This window comes from Ursus maritimus, unplaced genomic scaffold (genome assembly GCF_017311325.1).
Source record: "Ursus maritimus isolate PB19 unplaced genomic scaffold, ASM1731132v1 scaffold_20, whole genome shotgun sequence".
NCBI lineage: Eukaryota > Metazoa > Chordata > Mammalia > Carnivora > Ursidae > Ursus > Ursus maritimus.
In genome coordinates, this window is record NW_024424453.1 from 23,896,522 (window position 1) to 23,911,991 (window position 15,470).

Below are 15,470 nucleotides of genomic sequence, written 5' to 3' on the forward strand. Positions count from 1 at the left end.
CGCCGTCCGGAGGACCCCGCCCTGCCAAGCGCCGGCGAACCGAGGAGCCCGCGGGCCTGGAAGGCCTGGAGGGGCCGCCCGCCGCCGCCGGCGCACTCACCTCCGTGGTGGTCCTGGCCACGGGCTGTGCCCTGCAGCTGCTCCTGGACGACGTGGAGCTGGTGCTCGAGCCCCAGGCGACGTCGGCCCTGCAAGTGACCCTCGGAGAGCTCTCCCTCGTGCTGGTCCCCGAGGCCCTCCTCAGCTCGGGAGGGCAGGGCCCCTCGCCCGCCGGCCTAGAACACGGCGCTTTCCGGAACGCGCCCGGGCACGAAGTCGCCGTCGAGCAGGGATTCTTCTGCGCATCTGTCCCAGAGGTGGCCGCCCAAGAAGAGGCCTACGAGGAAGACGCGGACCCCGAGTTCCTGACGCCTGGGCTGGACCCCGCGGCTGGCTCCGTCCCTGGGCTCCGCCCCCACCCGCAGGGCCCCAAACCAGATCCCTGGCCTGGGGCCCCCACCCCTCGTCCAAAGAGACGCTCTCCTCTTCGCTACTTCAGCCTGGACGCCCACCTTCTGGAGCCCTTCCCCAGCTCGCCACTCCAACCTCTACCTCCCTCTCCGAGTCCAGGTCCCCAAGTGCGCCCCCAGCGCCCTCCGGGTCCCTCTCGCAAGGCCCGGAGACGTCTGTTCCGGGAATGAACTGCTTCCACAATCCATGGCCAGCTGGCTTCAGGCACTCGTGATCCTCCATGACACACTGAGCACACGCCACCACTCAAAGATGAAACATCTTCATCGCGGACAGCCGGCAGCTGCGGTTTTTGTTTTTGTTAGTTTTTGTTTTGTTTTTTTAGCTAAAATGTCTTGATCGGTAGCAGGGAAGGATATCTAGATAGATAGATAGATAGATAGATAGATAGATAGATAGATAGATAGATAGACAGACAATAGATAGTAGATAGAGAGATAACTTCTGGTAAGGACCTTTAGCACAGAGAATAGACCACATATAGCCAACGACAGATTTGTAGATCCCTTGCCTGTGCTTGCTGCATGGGCTGTTTCTTCCATCTCTATCATCTTCAGCCAACCCTATTCTCGCTTCAAACTCATGTCATTTTTTCCCCAATGTATTCCCTTTTTCCATCACCTCCCAAAGCATCTTTCCTTTCTCTCCATCTCACTTTTTTCCTTCCCTTTGTAATTGTGAATTTGCCTGTATGAATTCCCCAATGTCCTTGGAGGTGCTTCTGATCACCAATTTTGTTTTATTTTTAGTATGCACAATATTTATCAAGAAGAGCTTTATGAAAAAGATGCCAAGTAAACAGCAGGGAGAGAGGGATAAGTTGAAGTGCTGCAGATCCAGTGACAGCCTCAGCAATCTCTTTGGAAGCTCTGGAGTTAGAATGACTGGTCAGAGTTGTCCCAGGTAAGGCTAGAATAGCCCAATTCCCTCATCAATCAGCCGTTGGGTGTGAGGGACCAGGGAATAATCATAGCCCAAGGCAAGGCCACTTTCTTCAGCTGAGACGCTTCTAAAGGGGATGACAGTTGAAGGCTGTCTGTCCATAGCACTCCTAGCGCTTATGGAAACAATTCTTATAGAAGAGGAATCTGCGGTGCATCACACTGCCCACCACAACATCATAATGTTGATTCTATTTATCATAACATTCTTCTCCATTTATTCTGATCTTTAATTATGACTAGCAATAAAGAAATTATAATTTTCTTCATTTAGGTCTTTAATATTTGGATAAAGTCTGATCACCAATTTTCTTTTTCTCTTTCTTCTTGCTTTCCAAACTCCTTTCCATGGACCTGGTCAATCAAGATAAATGCATACTGAATAAATAAATGAATACATGGCACACAAATGTAATGCATTGGGCTTTTGGAAAATATTTCTAAAATTAGAATTGAAAAAAATAGTGAAAATTATATTTAATGAAAGGAAGAAAGGAGAAGCTATGACATTGTTTCATTACAGAAGCAGACTGTACAATATCATATTCTCCTGTAGTTGAACAATCAAATGGGTATTTCTTTTTTTTTTCAAGTTTTTATTTACATTCCAGTTAGTTAACATACAGCATAATATTAGTTTCAGGTGTACAATATAGTGATTCAGAACTTCATACATCACCCGGTGCTCGTCACAACAAGTGCGGTCTTTAATCCTCATCACCAATGAACATCCACCCACCCCCTTCTGATAACCACCAGTTTGTTGTCTATAGTTAAGAGTCTTTTTCTTGGTTTGTCTCTTTCTTTTTTTCCCTTTGTTCGTATGTTTTGCTTCTTAATTTCCACATATGAATGAAATCATATGGTATTTGTCTTTCTCTGACATATTTCACTTATCATAACACTCTCCAGCTCCATCCATGTCATTACAAATGGCAAGACTTCAGTCTTTTTATGGCTGAATAATATTCCAGTGTGTGTGTGTGCGTGTGTGTGTGTGTGTTTGTGTGTGTGTGTATCACATCTTCTTTATCCATTCATCAGTTGATGAACAGATAGACTATTTCCATAATTTGGCTATTGTAGGTAATGCTGCTATAAACATCAGGGTGCATGTATCCCTTTGAATTAGCATTTTTGTATTCTTTGGGTAAATACCTAGCAATGTGATTGCTGGATCATAGGGTAGTGCAATTTTTAACCTTTTGAGGACCTTCCATGCTGTTTTCCACAGTGGCTACACCAGTTTGTATTCTCATCAACAGTGTAAGAGGGTTCCTTTTTCTCCACATCCTCGCCAACACTTATTGTGTTGTTGATTGTAGCCATTCTAACAGATGTGAGGTGATATTTCATTGTGGTTTTGACTTGCATTTCCCTGCTAAGTGATGTTGAGTATCTTTTCATGTGTCTGTTAGTCATCCAATGTCTTCTTTGGAAAAATGTCTGTTCATGTCTTCTGCCCATTTTTAATCAGATTATTTGTTTTGGGGGTGTTGAGTTTTATAAGTTCTTTATATATTTTGGATACTAGCCCTTTATCAGATATGTCATTTGAAAATATCATCTCCTCCAATGGGTATTTCTGAATTTCATGGCAGTATGGGCTTTGCTTTGCTTTCCCCTCAGGGTGAGAAGAACAGCTACTTAGTAGAAGGCACTAGCTTCACAGCATAGACATTTGGCCTAATATATTATTACACATTTTTTCATGCTTATGGGCCTACCACCCAAAATTGGCAGCTCTTATTTCTGAGCTCTTATTTCCTTAATGTCTTTTTTCCTACAAAGAGAGTAAATTATTACAGATAATGTAATCATATCCTTCGATCTCTATTTCCTGTCCCCTTCCTCATTCCCAGAGGATTCTGGGTATCATTCTAGTCAATATATGAATGCTACAAGTACACATGTATAGATATAAATAATCAATATTTATGTTTATGAACAATTAAATTTACATAACTGGCATCGTGTTCTTCAGTTTACTTTTTCCCTCCACTTCGTTTAGAAATCATGCTTTATAAATACAGTTGACCCTTGAGTAACATGGGTTTGAATAGCGCGGGTCCACTTACATGTGAGTTTTTCTTCCAATACATATAGTACAGTACTGTAATGTATTTTTTCTCCTTATGATTTTCATAAGAACACTTCCTTTTCTCTAGCTCACTTTATTATACCAATACAGTATATAATACGCATAACATACAAAATATGTGTTCAATCAACTGTTTATGTCATCAGTGAGGCTTCCAGTCAACAAGAGGCTATTATAGTTAAGTTTTGGGCGAATCAAAGTTATACACAGATTTCTGACTGCGTGGGGGTCGGCAACCCTAATCTCACTGTTCAAGGGTCAACTATATATATATATATGGTTCATTTCTCCTAAAGATTTCAGTTTCCATCATATGAATATACCATATTTTATTCATTAATTTATTAATGGATATCTGTGTTCACAGTTTTTAATATTACATACTGTAGTAAATATCCTCACACTTGTCATCTTATGCACCTGAGAAAGAGCTCCTATAGGAAATATACCTAGAAACTGTATTTACGGGTGGTGTGAGATGTACATTTACAGTTTTATAAGACATAACCAAATTGTTCTCTAGAGTGGTTGTAACAATTTAAACAGCCTCTGGCAGTCTTTCACTGCACTGTATCACCAAACTTTAAATTGCCAACGGTATCTCATTTTTTAAAAATATCTTACCAATTACTGGTAAGATAATGCAATTTTTCGTGTGAATGGGAATAATACTTTAAAAATAATTTCAGGGGCACCTGGGTGGCTCAGCCGGTTGAGCATCTGCCTTCGGCTCAGGGTCTCATGATCCCAGAGTCCTGGGATCAAATCCTACACTGGGCTCGCTGCTCAGGGGAGAGTCTGCTTTTCCTCTCCTTCTGCCCCTCCTCCCTGCTCGTGCTTTCGCTCTCTTTCTCTCTCTAAAATAAATATATAAAGTCTTTTTAAAAAGATAAAAAATTATTTCAGACAGGGCGCCTGGATGGTTCAGTTGGTTAAGTGTCTGCCTTTGGCTCAGGTCATGATTCCAGGGTCCTGAGATCGAGTCCCACACTGGGCTCCCTGCTCAGTGGGGAATGTTCTTCTTCCTCTATCCCTCCCCCTGCTCGTGATCTCTCTCCCTCACTCTCTCTCTCTAGTAAATAAAAAAAGAAGTTTAAAAAAAATAATTTCCAGATATATTTTCATACACTGCAAATCTTACTGTCTCTCAACGTGTCACTCTTTAAATCTGATATCTTTACCCTTTTTGGTGTGGAAGACAAGTACAATCTAGATTAAAGCAGTTAGCTGTCAGTCTAGAGTTTCAAACTGACTCCTTTTAGCCCATTACTATACAAATATGAGAATCACATTTTCTCCAGGTAGAAAAAGTGCATCTTAATTTCCTAAGCAAAATATCAACAGCCAATTTTGGAAGTTTGAACATACAATTTTCATAGAAATCATTGTGCAGGAAGGATGAAGGAGTTCTTTTTTGTTTGGGTTTGGTTTGGTTTTGGGTTTTTTGTTTATTTTTTTGTTAGTTTCAGAAGTAGAATTTAGTGATTCATCAGTTTCATATAACACCCAGTGCTCATTACATCTAGTGCCCTCCTTAATATCCATCACCTATTAGACTTTCCCTTATTCATCTGGGATTTTTTATATATTCAAGATACTAATCCTTTATTTGTTTGGTATTTATAAATATTTCTTCCAGTATAACACTTGTTTTTTAACTTGTTTAATTGTACAGACCTTTGTAATTCTCATATACTGAAATTTCACAATCCTATATAGTTTTTACTTTTTCTGTCAGTTTAAGAATTCTTTCCCAGGAAAGATCATAAAGGTATTTCCTATGCTCTCTTCTGATAATCTTAAAGATTCCTTTTTTTTCCAATTTAGATATTTAATCTCTTAGAATTTTATTTTTGTGTATAGTTTGAAGTCGGGATTAAATTTTTTCAGATAAAAAGTCATTGCCCCAAAATCAGTTATTGAATAGTCCATCCTTTCCAGTTTGTAATGACAATTCTGTTCTATATGAATTCCATATATGATGGCAAATTAAAGACAACTTGACTTAAAAAAAAACCACTAAGTTTGCCACCAGTAGACCCTCTCTAAAGGAAATCCTAAATGATACTTCAAACAGAAGGATAGTGATCCCAAGGTGGAAGTTCTGAAAAGCAAGGGGAAAAAGAAGAACAAAGAACAAAGAACAAAGAGAGTGGCATATATATACATACAAAATATAAAATATATATAAATTTATATAAAATATAAATCTTATATATATATCAACAATAAGAAAGCAAATCAGTTCAAAGAGGAAAGCTCATAGCAATAAATGCATATATTAAGAAGCAAAACAGATCTCAAATAAACAACCTAACTTTAACCTCAAGGAACTATAAAAAAGAAGAATAACCTAAGCCCAAAGTTAATAGAAAGAAGAAAATAACAAGGATTAAAGCAGAAATAAAAAAAATAAAAACTAAAAGACAGTAAAAAAGATCAGTGAAACTAAGAACTTGTTTTTTGAACTGATAAACAAAATAGACAAACCTTTAGCTAGACTCACAAAGAAAAAAAGAGGACTCAAATAAATAAAATCAGAAATGAAAGAAATGTTACAACTGATACCACAGAAACACAAAAAAAAAAGTCATGAGAGACTATTATGAATGATTATAGGCCAAAAAATTGGACAGCCTATAAAAAAAGAATAAATTCCTAGAAACATTTAACCTACCAAGACTGAATCATGAGGAAGTAGAAAATCTGAATAGACCAATTACTAGTAAGGAGATTGAATCAGTAATAAAAAACCTCCTAACAAACAACAATCCAGAACCAGATGGCTTCACCAGTGAATTCTACCAAACATTTAAAGAAGCATTAATACCAATCCTTTCCGAACTCTTTGAAAAAATAGGGGCGTCTGGGTGGCTGAGTAGGTTAAGCATTTGGCTCAGGTCAGGATCCTGGAGCCCTGGGATCCAGCCCCACCCCCACTGGGCTCCCTACTCTGCCCAGAGTCTGCTTCTCCCTCTACCCCTTCCTCTGCTTCTCCCCCTTCTCCTCCCTCTGCTTGTGCACACACACACTCTCTCTCTCAAATAAATAAAAATCTTTAATTAAAAAAAAAACTCTTTCAAAAACTGGAAGAGGAGGGAACTTCCAAACTCATTTTATGGGGCCAGCATTACACGGATACCAAAACCAGACAAGGACACTATAAGGAAAAAAAAATTACAGGCCAATATTCCTGATAAACATAGATGCAAAAATCCACAACAAAATATTAGCAAATTCAATTCAACAATACATTAAAAGGTCGTTACAACATGATTCAGTGGGATTTATTCTAGGGATGCAAATGGATGGTTCAATATCTGCAAATCAATCAATGTGATGCATCACATTAACAAGATGAAGGATTAGAAATCATATGATCATATCAAGAAAAGGCAGAAAAAGCACTTAACAAAATTCAAAATCCATTTATGATTTAAAAAAAAAACACCTCTCAGGGCGCCTGGGTGGCTCAGTCATTAAGCATCTGCCTTCGGCTCAGGGCGTGATCCCAGCGTTCTGGGATCGAGCCCCACATCAGGCTCTTCCGCTAGGAGCCTGCTTCTTCCTCTCCAACTCCCCCTGCTTGTGTTCCCTCTCGCTGGCTGTCTCTATCTCTGTCAAATAAATAAATAAAATCTTTAAAAAAAAATTTTAAAAAACCTCTCAAAAAAGTAATGACTATATATGACAAGGCATAGCTAACATCATACTTGGTAAAAAATCGAAAAGCTTTTTCTTCAAAGTCAGGAACAAGATAAAGATCCCCACTCTTGCCATTTTTATTTTCAGCACAGTATTGGAAGTACCAGCCAGAGCAATTATTAAAAAAAGTAGTAAAAAGACATCTAAATCAGAAAGGAAGAGTTAAAACTATCAGCAATTGCAGATGACATGGTATTATATATAGGAAATAAAAAAAAAACCTCTACCAAAAAACCATTAGAACTAATCAATAAATTCAACAGAGTTTCAGGATACAAAATCAATATACAAAAATCAGTTGTGTTTCTATACACTAATCAGAAAGAGAAGAAAACAATCCCATTCATAATTGCATCAAAAAGAATAAAATACCTAGGAATATTTAACTGAGGAGGTGAAAGACCTGTACACTGAAAACTATAAGACACTGATGAAAGAAACAGCAGAAGACACAAATAAGTGGAAAGATATTCTGTGCTGATAGAAAGGATATTACTAAAAAGCCTATATTATCAAAACAATCTACAGATTCAATGCAGTCTCTATCAAAATACCAATGGTATTTTCACAGAAAGAGGACAAAAAAATTTTAAATTTGTATGGAACCACAAGAGATCCCAAATAGCCAAAGTAATCTTGAGGGGGGGAAAAAAACAAAGCTGGAGGCATTATACTCCCTGATTTCAAACTATACTACAAAGCTATAGCAATCAAAATCGTATGGTACTGGCATAAAAACAGACACATAAATCAGAAATAAATGCATAGAGAATGCATTAGAGTCCAGAACAGAATAGAGAGCCCAGAAATAAACCCATACATATATGGGCAATTAATTTATTTTATTTTTATTTTTGTTTTATTTTTTTAGGTCAACTCTACCCTCAGTGTAGAGCTCAAACTCACAACCCTGAGATCAGGAGTCACACTACTGACTGAGCCAGCCAGGTGCCCCTGGTCAAGTAAGTTATGACAAAGAAACAAAGAGTACACAATGATGAAAGGACAGTCTCTTTAATAAATGAAGTTGGGAAAACTGGACAACTACATGCAAAAGAATGAAACTGGATCAGTCTCTTACATCATCTACAAAAATTAACTCAAAATGGATTCAAGACTTGAATATAAGACTTGAAACCATAAAACTCTGAGAAGAAAACAGGTGGTAAGCACCTTGACATTAGTCTTAGCAAGGATTTTTTTTTTCAATTTGATACCAAAATCAAAAGCAATAAAAGCAAAAAGAAACAAGTGGGCCTACATCAAACTAAAAACCTTCCGCACAGCAAAGGAAACCATTAACAAAGTGACAAGTCAACCTACAGAATAGGAGAAAATATTCACAGATCATATATCTGATAAGGGGTTAATATCCAAAATATGTGAAGAACTCATATAACTCAATAGCAAAAAGCAAACAGAAACAATTTGATTTAAAAGTAGGCAGAGGACCTGAACAGACATTTTTCCAAAGAAGGCATACAGATGGCCAAGAGGTACGTGAAAAGGTGCTCAACATCACTAATCATAGAGAAATGCAAATCAAAACCACCTCGAGCTATCATCCCACACTGTTGGAATGGCTGTTACCAAAAAGACAAGCAATAGCAAGTATTGGCAAGGATGTGGAGAAAAGGGAACCCTTGTGCATTGTTGGTGGGAATGTAAATTGGTGCAAGAACTATGGAAAATAGTATGCAAGCTCCTCACAAAATTAAAAATAGAACTATCAAATGATCCAGCAATCCCTCTTCTGGGTATTTATCCAAAGGAAACAAAAACACTAGGGGCGCCTGGGTGGCGCAGTCGTTAAGCGTCTGCCTTGGGCTCAGGGCGTGATCCCAGCGTTCTGGGATGAGTCCCCCATCAGGCTCCTCTGCTAGGAGCCTGCTTCTTCCTCTCCCACTCCCCCTGCTGTGTTCCCTCTCTCACTGGCTGTCTCTCTCTCTGTCAAATAAATAAATAAAATCTTTGAAAAAAAAAAAGAAACAAAAACACTAATTCAAAACGATATCTGCACTTTCATGTTCATTGGAGCATTATTTGCAGTAGCCAAAATATGGAAATAACCTAAGTGTCCATCAATGGATGAATGGATAAAGAAAAAAAATATATATATATATACATATATATACATATATAGTTGACCCTTGAACAACATGGGTTTGAACTGTAGAGGTCCACTTACATGTGGATTTTTTTCAAGAATTACAGCACAGTACTGAAGATATATTTTCTCTTCTTTTTCATTTTCTTTTTTATTTTCTTTTATTTACTTAAGATTTTGTTTATTTATTTATTTATTTATCTGAGATTTTATTTATTTGACAGAGAGTGAAAGCAAGAGATCACAGAGACAGAGGGAGAAGCAGACTTGCCGATGAGCAGAGAGCCTGATGCGGGGCTCGATCCCAAGACCCCAGGATCACGACCTGAGCCAAAGGCAGACACTTAATTGACTGAACCACCCAGATGCCCCCGTTTCTCAGTGTTTTTAGAACAAAAATCTAATTTCTTACCAAAAACAAAAGAAAGGAAGAACAGATGAGTCCACAGATTCAAATTCTAGTTCGAGCTGCTCTGCTAACAGACTGTCACTCAAATTCTCTGTGCCTCAGTTTCCCTTATGGGAAACTATTAAACTATTATATGGGAGCGTGCTTCTGTGGAGGATCCATCAGCTGGTGTGTGTGTGCCTAGAGAACTCCAGCCAGGAAATCATTTGTCCCCCGGCTCCACAGAGACCGGGCTCTAACATGAACTCTGTTCTGAGCTGGGTTCCCCTTAAATCCGCTCATCAAGCTGAGGTTTTCACAGGCTCAAAGCCCTGCAAGCGAAGCCTGCATGGAGACCCCTGAAAACACTGGTGGGAATGAACAACTGAAACAATAGTTCCTGTCACGCTCATTAGTAGGGTCCTTTGGGCATTCCCCCCCCCCCAGTTTTCTTCCTTTTCCTGTCAGATTGGCAAAGAGTCCAGGACATGGTTGCTTATTATCCTGTGGCCCCCTAATTCCAGTCCCATCCTCCGCCAACCTGTTCGTCCATCAAACTCAGGAGAGGGAAAGACTCACTTTCCTAGAGGCCTAGCACCCCATCCCCCCCAAACCCCTGGATACAGCATTCCAGACTCTTCCTTGCCTTCCCTGACCACCGACCATGACTATCTGGGGCAAGACTGAACAGGGAACTACAATAATAGCAGTTGGTGATGGGCACCTGCTATGTACGAACACTTCTCAAACATGAGTTCATTCAAGCTGCTACTAGTCCTAGTGTTATCCTCATTTTACAGATGAGAAAACTGGGGCTCACCAGATATTAAAATGGGGTCCCCAAAGTCTCCTAGCTTTTAACGGTGAAGTTTCACTCTTTCAGGTGAGGTCTAGAAGGACAGCAGCCCAGAGGCCCCTCCCTGGAGGTAGTCTGGTAAGGATCCTAGACACATCCTTGGCACGCTCCTCTGTCCGGAAGCAGGAAGGCATCAGTACTTCCGGAAATCCCTCCCTGGAGAGAGTCAGGCAATGATGAAGGGGCAGGGAGGGGTAGCACCCAAAGGAGAGAACTGGTGTAAGTTTTGAAGAAAGCCTTTATGTCTAGGAAGGAATGAGTCTTAGACACACAGACTCTGGAACAATACATCATATTTCCTTGAGTTGCATGACTCTGTGCAAATCCCTCCTGATCTTGGGAACTCACTATCCCCGTCTGTCAAACGGGCAGACATCAGGCTAGATTCCTTCAGGCTAAAGCTGGGAGACATCCATGACAGGCCAGAGTAGAGGGAGAAAAAGGCATGGGAAAGAGCAGAAGAGATAGAATATGGAAAAGAAGGGCAATCTCACCTGGCAAACTCGCGCTCAGCCTGCGTCTCCCAGAAAGACTTCCTTGAATCCCACCCCCATGGCCCTTTTCCAGGCTCCAGTTTAACAGCCGGGGCCCAGAACAAGGCCTGTTCCTGCTGGAGGGAATGTTGGTGAAGCAAACTTTGAGGGAGAGAACACATGAACGAAGTGAGCTGTCTCCCCTGGGAGGCGAGCAGGTGCTGAGAAAGCCCCGTGGAATCGAGCTGACTGGACATATGAATCAGTGACGTGTGAGTACCTAAGAGAGCGAGTTGGTGAAAGAAGGACCGAGACTGGGCAGCTGCCTCCCCAGAATGGGGCTTGGGGAGGGACACACCAGCTGGCTGGTTCTGGGGTTGGATGCCAGGGTCTGGAGCCCAGAGGCAGATCCAGAAATGGAGTTCTGAATGCATGCTCAGTGCCCCTGAGGCCCGACTCAGGAGCTAAGGTTTGGAGAGACGCATGAAGAAGCTGGAAAGCCAAAGCAAGTTTGTGAAGACACTCCCTGACACCCCAACTCTGTACCTTGCTAACTCCTGCTCATCCTCTCACAGTCCGCTAACCGCATCCTACTGCCTGTGCCGACTTCCTTCTCCAATTATGAACTGCCAAACCCCTTCCATCGTAATTTTCGTGAAATGACTGTCCAGCATCTGACTGCTTTCCCCACTGGCTCCAATCACTCTGGGAGGGCAGGGACAGCGCGCTGTTCCACTGAATGGCCAGCCCCAGCCTTGGGTCTGGCACCGGTAGGCACTCAGGAAATCTGTATGGAATACAAGAACGAGTGAAAGAGGGCAGAGGTGGTGGTCTGGAAGGCGGTCCGCTCAGGGCCCCAGTGGGACATGGCCTGCTGAGGATGGATGGGTGGGGAGTAGCACTCCCTGCACCCCCCCCCAAGTTTGACCTCAGATGCACAGTGAGAGGGAGAACTGGGGATGACAGCGGCTGTCCGGAACCACTCAGCATGCTCCAAGCAGCCTGTCAGGGATTCTTTGCCCTGGCTTCAGGGTCGAGCTGGGAAATTGTTCCAACCAGCTTGCCTTGCTGGGGCCTGACATCATGCCACCCATTTTCCCGCCCTCTACTGTGGTTTGGTGATTAGGGAGTTTGCCTATGGCTCATTCTCCATCACACAAGCCCAGATGGGCCGCGCGTTCTTCCTCCAATTCGCACATGGAACCAAAACATCCTGGCCCTGGTTTTACTTTCCCTCATAAGCCCTTGCGCTTCCCTGACTGAGGGTCCTTCTGAAATCCTAGAGGTTTGTTCCCAAGCGGTATATTCCATACACAGCTTGAAGTGGGATTACAGTAGAGATAAATAAAAGATTAGTTTCCGAGTTTCGGGACTAAATAAAGGATCAGATTCTTGGTGATTTGGAGATAAAAGGAATTTTTGGGTTTGTTCATGGATGAACCAATTCAGAAGCAGTTTGGGGCAGTGGGTGGGACCAGGAGCTCAGTTTTCCCTGGGGTCTTTTTGTGGGTCTCCTGCACTACCCACCCTAGCCATCTGGTTTCACTTCTGGGACAAGGCTGAGCCAGCTAGGACAGCAGGGAGCCCAAGTAAGGAGGCTGGTTAGAGTCTCTGACCAGGCCAGGTGTTGAATCAGGGATGGCTGAGCATAACTGGTTCTCCCCTGGATTCGGAGGGTCTTCCATGTCCCATGGGAATGTAATGTCCGGATAACACACACTGCACTTCTCTGGAAGATATTGGCATGAAAGTCATAACTCTCCAGAACATCACTAACAACCTAGGATTAAGTTAAAGCAGCTTTCTGGCATTGGATATGAGCGCTTTTAAGATTTTATTTTTAAGTAAGCTCTATACCCAACGTGGGGCTGGAACCCACAGCCCTGAGATCAAGAGCTGTGCGCTCCACCGACTGAGCAGCCAGGTGCCTGGATATACCCAGTTTTCACACAAATTTGACAGCATTATCTGTCTTCCTTGTGCCAAAGGCCTGACAGATTTGGTACAGCAAGTTAGAAGGGAGAGGAGAGAAGAGTCCCCAAAGTGGAGATAGTTGAATATCAGAACAGGTAGGGGGCACCATAAAAAACAAGGAGGAAAAAAACCCCAGAAACACTTGCTGTCAGCCATGAAAAGGTCTGACAGTCTTCAGCTGGTGTTTTGCATTCTGAGCCCAGTAAACCAGGGAAAAATTGGGCTGTGCCCATCAAGCTTTACTTACAAAGGCAAAGAATGCAATGTGGCCTCCACGGCCCAGGTGACTAATAGTACAAAGATCTTCTTTTGTAAAGTATAAGAGTTCAGTTGACTGAGAAGTTAATATCTGTAGGACATCCCATTGGTTGGAGAATCCCAATTCCCCATTGGTTTGGGATAATTAAGAGATTGTTCCAGTTGGACTTATGTTAACAGTATTGTACCAGTAGTGGTAGTAGTAGTGGTAATACTAGTAGTAATACTAGTAGCAGTGGTAGTACTAGTCGTAGTAGCAGTAGTAGTAAAGAAAAATGGGCATCATTTTATGAGAATTTACCAGGCTCTGTTTTAAGCACTTTCCACATATTAACTTGTTTAATCCTTATAAGAAGCCCATGAAGTTAATAGAACTTGTTAACTGTGAGGAAAAGGCTCTGGGAGGATAGGAAAGAACCATAATTTTTTAATTGAATATATTTTGAATTTTTAACAAGAGCTCAAAATCCAATTCTCTCTTAATAATTCATGAATTCAGTCTGAATGATGACGATGACAACAATGAATATGACTGTGAAGTCAAATAACATCATCTAAAATATGTTGGTTTTTTAAATTTTTATTTATTTATTGGGGGGGGGCAGAGGAAGAGAGAGAGAGAATCTTAAGCAGGCTCCATGCCCTGAGATCCTGACCCTGAGACCATGACCTGAGCCGAAATCCAGAGTCAGATGCTTAACTGACTGAGCCACCCAGGCAACCCCCAAAATATGTTTTAATCAGTCATCTACTTGCAAATGGCATTATCGCCCTGAAACCTAAGGATGAAACATTTACATGGGTGTTTACAAAGATCTCTATGTTCAGCAACATAAAAAAAAAAAAATCCCAGATATTTGACTGTTTTTCACGTTCTACTCAGTTGCTTTAGGAACCATGTAGACGGCCAACATCATGACACACACACACTCTCCCTCCTCCCTCTCTCTCTCTCTCTCACACACACGCGCACACACACCACTACCACCACCACCACCTCAACCAGAGTACCGGGCTGAGCCCCAGACAACCTGCCTCCTGGTTGCCCTTCCTGGAGGATCCTGGTCTGAGGCTTGTGAATGGAGTTGGGGAGAGCAACACACGACCCTCCCAGGATAATAGGTGGTAGGCAGCACTGGCAACCTAGACCCCCACCACTCCCATTTTACTGGAGATAAAACGGGAAATGCCCCCGGCCTGGCTGCTTTCTACGTGGGCTTCGCAGGTCAGAGCACAGAGAGAGCATGAGTCAGCTGCGGATCGGGCCTCTGTGGCAGCGATGAGGGCTGGAGGGAACTGTCCTTCCAGGTGACTCCCTCACAGATGCAATGGCTCCGGGAACTCCAAGGTAGAACTCAACTCCTAGAGAATGACTGGCAGCAAACCAAGGCCTCTCTGTTTATCTTAACTTCCACTCGGAGCCTCCCAACTCTGGAGCTCTATTTCTCACTGAGTGGGCACCAGACCACTGCAGCTGAATTCCCAGGCAATCTTATTAAACCTGTGGATTCCTGGGTCCCACCCCAGGCATCCTGGATCAGCTTCCTGTGGTAGGGTCCAGGAATCTGCATGCCAAAAGGGCTCCTTGATCCCCCTCTGCTCTACACAAGTGAGAATTTCTTCTCTAGAGATGTATTTCACCAGGTTGTAGTTCCTTCCATTTCTATAAATATCATATTTTATCATGCTTCTATTCAACAAAAATTCATGGAAAGCCTGCTCCTGACCAGACTCTCCAGGGCACAGGGGATGCAGCGCTGGCAGGGACCTGGGCCCTGCATTCAGGGAGGCTACAGTGATGTCAGACTCATAACAATGCCAACAGCCAGAGCATATGTTAAGACTTTCTTTTTACAAACTAGAAATAGGTTCAGAGGGTGTAAGCAACATGCCAAGGTCACGCAGTTGCTAGGCAATATGGCTAAAGCTAGAATCCATTCTCCTCATTTCGGATGCTTGCTCTCTGCATAGTCCCTCACAGCGTTAAAGACTCGGGTGGCATAGTCAGAACCAGAAGGACCCTTAACAGACGATAAATTGTTCAGGAATATCCAAGAGGTTGTAATTATCATTTTAACTCTAACTGGTTGATGGTGATTGCCTCCACGTGTGGGGGAAGGCTCTGCAGCCACATCCAGGATCACTGACAAAGATGCC

General features: G+C 42.3%; 1 protein-coding gene across 1 annotated transcript in view; it reads left to right on the plus strand.

Moving 5' to 3' along the window:
• Positions 1–680, plus strand: part of LOC103681681 (proline-rich protein 23A-like) — a 955-nt gene extending 275 nt beyond the window's left edge. The window contains exon 2 of the mRNA XM_008711260.2: positions 13–680. Coding sequence (XP_008709482.2) covers positions 13–680 — 668 coding nt within the window. The remainder of the gene's footprint in view (positions 1–12) is intronic.
• The last annotated feature ends 14,790 nt before the right edge of the window (positions 681–15,470 follow it).